At 32.4% G+C, this 10,794-nt stretch overlaps 1 protein-coding gene across 1 annotated transcript; it reads left to right on the top strand.

The window, feature by feature from the left end:
• The first annotated feature begins 463 nt into the window (after window positions 1-463).
• On the top strand, window positions 464-9,842 carry LOC102809808 (uncharacterized). Its single transcript, XM_085496093.1, has 4 exons — window positions 464-755; window positions 3,974-4,071; window positions 6,745-6,908; window positions 9,372-9,842. The coding sequence occupies exons 1-4, from the start codon at window positions 495-497 to the stop codon at window positions 9,638-9,640; spliced, it is 792 nt and encodes a 263-aa protein (XP_085352219.1). The 5' UTR covers window positions 464-494; the 3' UTR covers window positions 9,641-9,842.
• Window positions 9,843-10,794: the final 952 nt, after the last annotated feature.

Raw genomic sequence — 10,794 nt, 5'->3', positions numbered from 1 at the left:
TGTGACTTGACAAGGGAGAACACAAAAAGAAACGTCAACAAGGACAAAATAATGGTGGGGTAACTGTCAAAATTTGGAGATATCGCGCCGCAGCCGCGAGAAAAAATATATGTGAAAGTGTCGACCCCGGTTTCGAATCTGTCAAATCGAAACCGTAACGAAAAATCGTCCCTCGTCGATCAGTTACTCATTGTTAGGCATGACCAGTAACACAATCCCAGACAGTCGCCAACACAGCTGTCAGTTAGATCACACAAGCCGAAAGAACGTATTTATAATACCATTACGTGCGCGATCGTATTATCGTAGCGACAGTGTATCTACTATACACAACCAAACATTCTCCCGACTGGCTGTGCGACATTCTCCTTAAACGATTCTGATTGGCCATTGCTGGAGTTGACCTAGGTCAAAACTGGCCCACGTAATAAGCATGCAATTTCATTCAGAGCGATCAGACGACTTGGATCGACTGGACGCGATTGGAAAGTGTGATGGGATCGCAAATTGTTTTCACAATGAAATCGCTTATTTTCCTATTCATAAGTGTGTTATGGGTTGCCGAATGTAAAACGCCACCGCCATACGAGGGAATGGACAAATATGTGTCCCAGTACGAATTGCCGGACCTCCCGTACGATTACGATCAATTGGAGCCGTTCATAGATGAGGAGACAGTCGCTATCCACTACGAGGAACATCACTATGAGTACACTAATAATCTGAACTCTGCTATAGGAATGTGGCGAGCGCAGGTAGATAAAAAATATTTGAGGTTTTCTGCACTTGACAGCTTTCCCATATTTTTTCCCCCGCACAAGTGCGTTTCTTATACATCTTCCCCTCCCTCACCGTAAGGGGTGACCCATATGATTTCCGGGGAGGAAATTAGATTTTTTTATGGCAGCATGTTTGAACATTATTTTTTTTCCAAATAAGAGATTGCTTTTAAAACTTCTGTTGAGAGAGCAATTATTTTCATCTAATTTTACTATTGAGCCTGTGGATTTTTTTTCTGATTTCAGCCCATATTTTTTTTTTCAAAATCTTTTTTTTTTTTTTAAATCTTCCATCCCGACCAGATTTCAAATGGGTTACCCCTAATTTAAAACCAATTATGATGTGATCACTTTCTACTGTGAAAAACTTTATTTTAGCTGGAATTAATTTTTACCTGAAAAGACTTTTTGGGTGTTTTGTGTGGATTTTATTTTCACTGATTATTGACAAGTTGAATGTAAAATATAGGAAAAAAAGTATATTAGCTGGATTTTATTTTCACTGAATCATTCCTTCAGCAAAAATAGCGAAAATTAATTCCAAGCAAAAATAAAGTATTTTACAGTAATTCAAATGATTTTAGAGTGATGTATTAGTTTCAGTTTCAAATGATTCTGTTCAAAAATCTTTTTTCCTAATATATTCTCGTTTTTGAGCCGGATTGAGGATATTGTCTCACCATTATTGCGTTTCATTCCCATACATGTAAATTCAGTGTCAGCTGGTGAATAGCTTTTATCAAAATATAATGATTCCTTGTCGCATCACAATTCTCTGATGAATCACAAAGAAGGGATTAGTGATTTGTCAACAGGTGCTGTGGATTTTGCAATGGGCAACAACACGAGTTTAAAATGAAATGTTTTTTTTTTATATGTTTTAATCTCTCACCAGTTGTCACAGCAACTGTTGTTTTTATCTATAGTGACATCTGGAAAATGCCACGTATATATCATCTGGCAAGGTCTATTTTTCGTAATACTGGATATAATATCATTATCATGCCATCTGAAATCTCAGATCTCAGATAAACCAAAATATTCAACCTTGTTTTTGGGAATTTCATGTGTCCTTGTTTTATTGCAAAACAAAATTATCCAATTGAACTTCATCATTTTTTTATGATAAATATAACATATTTAGAGAGTTTCAGTGAAAAAACGAAATATCATGCATCACTTTGAAAATTGATAATAACTTTTTCACTAAACCAATTGTATGTGATGCTTTTCCACTTTTGATATTTCTCATAAAATATTAATGAAAATATTTGTGTTTTTTTCGCAAATTTAAAATCACTCTGAATCAGATATTACACTTTAAAAATATGACACATCTTGCTAGCAATTAATAATATTAATAACTTTATTACACAGCTTAACCATTTGTGGGTTTAGTAAGGTAAAAAAATGATTACAAAAGACAAATAAAATAAGACACACTAAAACACTAAAATTAAAATACACTAAAATTCAACATAGAAAGAAATACAAATTAGAAAATCTCTGAAAAATTGATTAAACAGCAGCAAGGTTCTCCCAGACCACAGTTACATATTTATCTTTTAGAAAATTGTATTTTTTAAATAATATGACAAAGCCATATTATTTCCCATTATTTTCACAAAGCTTTCCATTCTGGACAAGTCATTAATTTTTATTTTAAAATACTTCAAAGACATGTTCTATAATTGATACTGTTCTACTCTATTATTATACATCTGTCGTTGTAATGTCATAAGTTACAGCATGCCATTATTTTGCTGTATTGCACTGGCTCATTCTCATCCTACCATATTAGAAAATGCAAATTCCAAATATGGAATGATTACGCGCGTAATAATGATAAATATTAATAAATAACAATATGGCATACCCCAGGGTATGACTTGCCTCCATACAAAGAAGTTCGCTCAATATGTTCTAAACGTTTTGTATTATGGGCATTCCCATGATGTATCTTTGGAAAGAAAAGATGTATAATAATAAGGTTATTATGAGGATACCGAAAAGTATGCACTCAGACAATATGCGGCGCATCAACCTCAGCTGCAAGTCGGCCGATACTCCTGCTGTACTGTCTGTGTGCATAATTTTCGTATCTTCGAAATAACCTATAATATTACCTAGAGACCATTAAATCTAGTAGCAAGCTAACTGTGGTTATAAAACATATCCCATATGTGGCACCTCCCTGCTAGCGTGTTAACCTGATTCCCCCATCCCCCAATCATGTATGACTTTGAAAATTTATACTATACAATAATTCAACATTTTCCCTAAAAAAAATGTAATATGTGATGTCACAATTTTTTTTGTAGGAATGAATAACAATTTATGCCTACCTTTAATAATTTTGATAACTGTGTTTATTTTAATTTTACTCAGATATTGCAGTTCCTGTATTAGTTATCTCAATTTATTACATTTGAAGACATTTTTTGCCACAGAGGGCGCACTTTATTGAAATGCTGTAAAATACTATATTTTAACTGGAATTTATTTTCGCTGAAACAGAATTTTGTGTGATTTGTATGGAATTTATTTTCGCTGATTTTTGATGAGTTGAATGTGAAATATAGAAAAAAAGGTATATTTGCTGGATTTTTTTTCCCTTAATCATCCTTTCAGTGAAAATAGCGAAAATTAATTCCAAGCAAAAATAAAGTATTTTACAGTAAAATATTAATAAAAAATGAGTTTAACTGACTACTGGCCAAAATATTGTAAAAATAAATGCTCAATGAAAAAAATCAGACGATAATCTTTTTTTTTATCCTTATCTATGATTTGCCAACACAATCACAATCACCAGAAATTTTATATTTTTAGAAGGGGTCTCATAGTACAACTGTTTGTTTCTTTGTTTGTTTGTTTGCTTGTTTACTTTGCTATATCTTGGTTGATAAGATTACATCATACTATCTTTATTATTATTAAATACTGTAGAATACTTTATTTTCACTTGAAATTAATTTTTGCTATTTTTGCTGAAAGAATTATTCAGTGAAAATAAAATCCAGCGAATATACCTTTTTTCCATTCAACTTGTCAAAATCAGTGAAAATAAATTCCATACAAAATACCCAAAATGTCTTTTCAGCGAAAATGATTAATTCCAGCTAAAATAAAGTATTCTACAGTATATAGTGTTGCTTATAATAAGTATATTAATAATATTCTTATGTTTTTAGTCTCCTACTTTAGGTATGAGATCTTTAATTGAAATTTTAATGAATGTGGATGAAATAAAAGAACCATACCATGGTGCAATAAAACAGTTTGCAGGCGGGTGAGTATTTCTTTCACAATTCTTATACTACACTGACTGTAGTCAAGAATTTCATGTTTTTTTGTTTTGTTTTTTTCTGTCAGAATTTAAAAAAAATAATTTTCATGAAAAACAAAGCATGTAAATTTTGTGATTTTTGCAAAATTGATTATTGTTCTTAGTTGGGATTTACAATGTATTTTCTAAAATGCTTTAACATACCAAAAATATTCCCAAAATTTGTTTAAATCTAAATCCTATCTTACATGCAAGTTCTCTTTAATACCTTTCTATTGAATAATAATCCCCTGGCAATTATTGTTTAAATGTATACTCATTGTATCGAATGCTCAGTTTGCTTGATTTATTTCTTAGACAATTTTAAAGAGTTTTTACAAGTGTTACATGAAAACGAAGAGTGTAGGTTAAAAAAAATGGAGAAAAAAAGCCAAAAATGTGACTAAATGTAAAATATAGATATTTACACATCTGCCTCAAAGCAGATAAAAGCTTATATTAGCATACATATTTAGCCACATTTGGGCACTTTCAGATACACAATTTAGATACTAAACTTGGATATTATATTGGGACACTTTTTCACATGCAAAAGCATTACTGAGAAATATTACACAGAGTGGGTAGATGTCACATCTGGAACATTTGCAAAGATCAATTCTTAATATTCATCACAATCCGTAGTGTTTCTGTGAGTTCAACACAAACCCTTTTAGCTACATACCATATATGTGTAATGAATATTCAAAATGAATGACCTCAGTTATACTTATAATTTCCTTCCTTAATAAGGTGAGGTGGATTCCTAATAAGGTGATGTGGGTTCCTAATTAGATCATGTGATTTCCTAATTAGGGTATGTGTACTCCAAATAAGGTGATGTGGATTCCTAATAAGGTGATATTGATTCCTAATAAGGTGATGTGAATTCCTAATTAGGTGATGTGGCTGGGAATTACTGTAAACTAGTAATAAATTTTCACAGCTGTATAAAATCACAAAAATTTGTAGCAAAGGAAATCTCACAGATTTCACAAAATTTTGCCCTCACAAATTCCATTAAAGGGCAGTGTGCAAGTATGCGCAAGATAACCATATTGATTTTTCCAGAACCCATAATATAAATGCTCTACTAGCAATTCTGAATTGTTACAATTTAGTACCTGTGTGATTTTTTGATCTTGGTCAAATGGACTGACTCATCTCGGTTAAGAGTCATGCAACAGATCATAATTTACCGATATAGAAGCCGTGGGACGTTTTTATACACGTAATTTGGTCTGCGCAACACTTTGTTTTTGCAGGTGTGTTCGCAGATGTCATATTTGTCACTCTTTGAATAATTTAATCATGGTGAAATCTGAATGTTCAAATATTGTCTACTTGTGGTGATAATAAATGTTTGACTACAAAAAAACACAGTTATATTATTTATAAGTACATTTCTGACAGTTTGTAAGAACAGTTCTACGGTATTCTTGAGCGGACATCCGAGCACTTTCACTGCCTGGCAACCATCACGGTGAAAACAAAGGCCGAAAACTCTCAGAAAATGGTATTTTGAGATAGTTGTTGAGACTCCCCTGAACAGTGTAACAGGATTACCTCTGTGTGTGTAACATATATAAATTTGGTTGTTCAAAATTACTTCGAAGTTGAGTTTGTACTGTTTTCTCGAATTTTGCTATTTTCACCGGCTCTTCGACCAGCTTTCCACAGCAGCTCACGCAAAGCCCATAGAAATGCATGGTACAGTAGTGCACGTCTTAGCAACGTGGAACGTCTTGTGACGTAGCTCCGCCACCGAGGATATGACAGTTACCGCATTTCATGAGTTAAAACAACAATTATGAAATGTTGTAGCAGTGAAAATTACACAGGCGTCATAAAGACACAGTAATCACAGCAACTTGCACAAAATGTTGTCCCTATGAATGCTATTGAATCAAATTGTGACAGTTTACTGTATTTAATTTTGCCAATATTTATAATTAGTGAGACTACCTACATGTGCAAAGCAAATGACAATGAACTATATGCAATTCACAAATAAAATAAATTCAAAACTGTTTGCATTGAACCTAGCTACTTTGAATAATAATAATAATCTTTATTGCATAATTGTATCCTTATTTGGATATTGACTCAGAAATAGTAAATTACGATAAAGATGAACAACTGAGGAAGTAACAAGATGGAAGCGCTAAAATTGAAAAGAATAATAATAAAAAAAAGAAAAAGTTTATTTATTTAGGGGCACCAAAACAATTATTAGCACTGTAATCAATTTATTGGTATTTGTGTTATTGCAATGTATTAAATTAATTTTCTTCAACATTTGAATTTGTTAATATTTCTATTTTATTTGTTTAACATTTGAAAAGACTGCAGCATCTAAGCCTTGACTTATGACTTATGAAGATTTCGCCAAAATGAATATTTAAATTTTCTGAACAACAAGTTTTCCCCATATGATACATCTACTAATATAGTTGCCACAGCAATGAAAGTGTAACGTCCATTTTTTTAGGATGTTGCAATGAATTTACGTCGATCTATAAATGGGGAAAAATCAAAAACAACGAATTCAGGCTTTTGTAGCATGTTTATTGCAGAACCAGCGGAGCAAGAGTCAGGTAGCATGAGTTTGTATTAACAAATATTTCTTTTTATTAGCTACCTTAATCACAATTTCTACTGGTCTGGCATGAGTCCTAACCCTAAGAATGTAACAAGAGAACCCAAAGGAAAGCTGTTGGGTCTGATCAAGAAACACTTTGAAAGCTTTACTGAATTCAAGCGAATGTTCTCAACCAAAGCACATGTTGTGTTTGGTTCAGGTAAAACCATTCTGTTCAACTTCTATGGGGTAAATCTTTTTGTAATAGGGTTTGGGGAGAATGAGTACTGTAAAAGAGTAGCTGGAATTCATTTTCACTGAATAGACTTTTTTGGTGTTTTGTATGGAATTTATTTTCACTGATTTTTGACAAATTGAATGTAAAATATAGGAAAAATGTATATTCGCTGGATTTTATTTTCACTGAATCATTCCTTCAGCGAAAATAGCAAAAATGAATTACAAGTGAAAATAAAGTATTCCACAATAGTTTAAAACAAAGTTTACCTGGTGCAAGATCTTTATTATTGAATCAAGTCATTGATGGAATAACTCAACATATATAGTTTTAGGCAGATTAGTTTTAATCCTTATTGTTAAATTATAACCTTATCTGGTCAAGTCATGGGGCTGGCAGGATAAGTGTGGAATTAAAGGGTAGAGGTTGTACAATGTGGGTCCCATACTATACCTAGCAATGTATTCGCATCAGGATCGAATACTTTGTTTATTTACATAAAATTTAAATGCAATCAAATGCACACTGCTTCAATGACACAGCGGTAAAATCACTACCCAGCCCCAATAACATGGCCACAACTGCTGCAACCATTAATATTTAATCGGGATATCCAAATAAAACCTATTGTAAAACACTTTAATTTAGTCATGACATTCTCTAGTAGTTGATATTTTCAACATGAAGTCACAATAACTTTTGTTAAAATGGCTCAAATGACGCTTTCAAGTAATAAAGATTTCATAGTCAATGGCAAAACTTGGTTGGCCCTTTCAATTTTGAGTATTATAATAATTGTATCCCCTTTTAAATAATCAGTTTTGAAAAATGGTTTTTAGAATACAATTTTATGTTGTACCGGTACTTTTGAGCTAGTCAAATTTATAGAGTAAAAATCAATGATTACAAAAACATTAGATGTCATACATGGTGTGTACTGTGTAAATGCATTATCGTAATTATTCACTGGGTTTTAATTCCGCTATTTTCACTGATAAGTGAAATCCGCTCAATTAAATCTATGTGAAAATGTAAAATAACAAAAGAAATCATTGTTTCCTTGACAAATTCGTAAAATTAAAACACAGTGAATATGCTCAAAACATTAAAATAGTGAAATTACATGTCAGTGAAAATAAATGATTGTACAGTAATTTGTTGTCAAAAAAGCAAAATTTCTGTCAAAACACTATGACTTGCAATGTTTTATGGCCACAAAAAAATAAAAACAGATTATGAATATGATTAGTTTTATCACTGTAAAAAAGGCTTGCAAATTTATTGTGCGAATGAGTAAAATACATTTCATCCATTTATTAACAGCATGACAGCTGTCATAACTATTTCAGTACTCGTTTTATCTTTTAAAAAGTGATATTCACCTCTTTAAAAATGTTGTGTTGTGCAATAAATGTCAACGAAAAACACTGCAACTTCAATAATAATGTTTTTTACTTCCACAATGTGTTGTGTGATCGCAAATATTGAAAACTGTCGGGAGTACCACATGATGTTCTGATTGGTTAATGGCATTCTTGACCTATCAGGTGAAAGGTCAAGAATACGGAATTGATTAAGTGGTCTAAACAATAATTAATAATGCAGGGGGATACAAACTCAAAGTTAAAATTTTTTTGTATCAAACCATGACTGAATGTTAAGCAATGCTCTTAGAACATCAGAAAAGTTATTTATGTGAGTACTGTAAAATGACTAATTTTCACTGGGTTTAAATTTCACGGATTTACCATTTCGGGCATATTCAGTGAGTTTTAAATTCATGGTTTTATCATTTAGATAATGTGTTCTATGCTCAATTTTACATATTCACTAGGTTTTAATTTAGCGCATTTTCCAGTCAGTGAAATAAGAAAAATTAAAACCGGGTATATAAACCCTTTTACAGTATGTCTATTGTTGTAAACGATCGTTTGCGAAATATTTTGATCCTTCCCATGTTCACAGCCACACATATCGTCAGGTTTTGTTTTCATTAATCATAGCTCGTCACTGGTAGTATAGCGGTTGTCGCATCAGACTCATGTTTGTTAGACCCAAGTTCAAATCCTACCTTAGGCTGAACACCAAAAAAGGGTCGACCCCCACCCTGGGTGAGTGTGTCACAGACTCAATTGGAAGGCTTATTCCACTGGCCGACATTCATTCACTAACGAATGCGACTTTGGGCTCGACCGAGCCTGGGTGACGCTAGGATAGCACATTAAAATTGCCATTTGATAGGGAGATGGTCGCACAGCCCTGTCATGTAGTTCCAAACATGAATATGACTTCTGTGGCAAAAATGCACTATGTGTCAGCACTTGCACTTACAATTTGCCTGACACAAATATATTTAAAAAAATAAAAAACAAAAATCATAAATCTGAAGTTTACATCATTATTATTTATTTATAAACATAAATACATGTACCTGTTTCTTTTCAGGCTATGCATGGCTTACATTTAAAATGCACCCAAATAACACAGAAGAACTGGAGATAACGACCACTAACAATCAAGACTGTCCGTTAAGCGACGGTTATTATCCGCTCTTAGTCATTGACGTTTGGGAGCACGCCTACTATCTCAAACACCAACATCTTAGGACGAGTTATGTGACAAATTGGTGGCGGGTAGTCGACTGGAACAATGTTGAACAGCTTTTGAAATGGTGGAAGAAATTCATCAACAAAAGAAAGAAGGATGAACTCTGATTTGTTCCATATAAGGAGGTGATTTGCATAATCACCCACAATGCAATGCATATGCAAATTGAGTTATTTGCAATTTGTATTCCCTTTCTTTTTAAATGTTATGATAATAGCTGGGAGATTATGGGAAAGCATTAAATTATTAAAAATGATAATTGTTTTTTTTGTCAACAAACTAAAGGCTTGACTATTAAAAACTGGAGAAGGTGTGATTTTTAAAAAAAATCGACAGAGCAGTTTTTTTAAAAAATATGTGTTTACAAAAAACAACCACACATTTGGTAGAGGAAAGCAAAACAAAACAGTAAACATACAAAACTCTACTAGCTCTCCTCACTCAGTTTCAGATGGTCAACCCCAGAATTACAGAATCATATAATGGTCAAAGTGAAATTTTTTGTGAAATTAAGCCACCCTCAAACAAATTTCAGAAATATTGAAGAATATAAGAAAAAAGTGCCAAAAAAATTTGGGTGAGAAAGTCGGGTGATGAAAAGATTAAACCATAAAAGATGTACAAACAAGGCTTTTAAATAATGGTTGGGATATTTATAAATCATTCTTTATATCCCATGGTTTTGTTAACGCACTATAAACAGATATCTGTATGTTATGAGGTGACAGCTGAAAAACTGTCTGGTTGAAGATGACTACAAAATTGTGATTATTCACTGGTGCCTTGGATTGATGACATATCTATTTTTAATAACTTTGGAAATATTATTTGTAAATATCAAAACTAAAGCTTTGTGATTTTAAAGTTGCACTGTGAGAGCATTCATAGAGCTTTATTAGTGTCTTGGGACTGATATGCGAATGATATGCTGATGATCGTTTTGGCTACCTATCTCATTGTATGTTCAAATTTACAAAACTAAATAATTGTAAGCAATGATTAACAACTAAAATGTCAATTACTTATACCAAAGGATATATAAAATATTAAAGGGTTATATGCAATTTAGATATCTTTGTATGTGTGATGAACATTTCCCATGAATCAAATTTATTTCTATAACTAGCGTTGCAGAGCACAGTGGACACTTAAGAAAGTTTGAATTACATGAACTGTATTGAGTTAGATCTTCATGTATTCAAACTAGCAAAATGTACGTAATACACTCTAGGAACAGGGAGTCACTAGCAAAATGCACGTA

The sequence above is a fragment of the Saccoglossus kowalevskii genome, chromosome 22, assembly GCF_978046115.1.
Source record: "Saccoglossus kowalevskii chromosome 22, keSacKowa6.1, whole genome shotgun sequence".
NCBI lineage: Eukaryota > Metazoa > Hemichordata > Enteropneusta > Harrimaniidae > Saccoglossus > Saccoglossus kowalevskii.
Note: the sequence above shows the minus strand (reverse complement) of the source record. Positions and strands in the feature narration are given on the sequence as shown.

Bases quoted from the DNA above. Each gene is read 5' to 3' on its own strand.
- LOC102809808 (XM_085496093.1), top strand. From the start codon at position 495: ATGGGATCGCAAATTGTTTTCACAATGAAATCGCTTATTTTCCTATTC. The intron at 756-3,973 runs GTAGATAAAAAA...TTATGTTTTTAG, and splicing joins TAGGAATGTGGCGAGCGCAG to TCTCCTACTTTAGGTATGAG. The intron at 6,909-9,371 runs GTAAAACCATTC...GTTTCTTTTCAG, and splicing joins ACATGTTGTGTTTGGTTCAG to GCTATGCATGGCTTACATTT.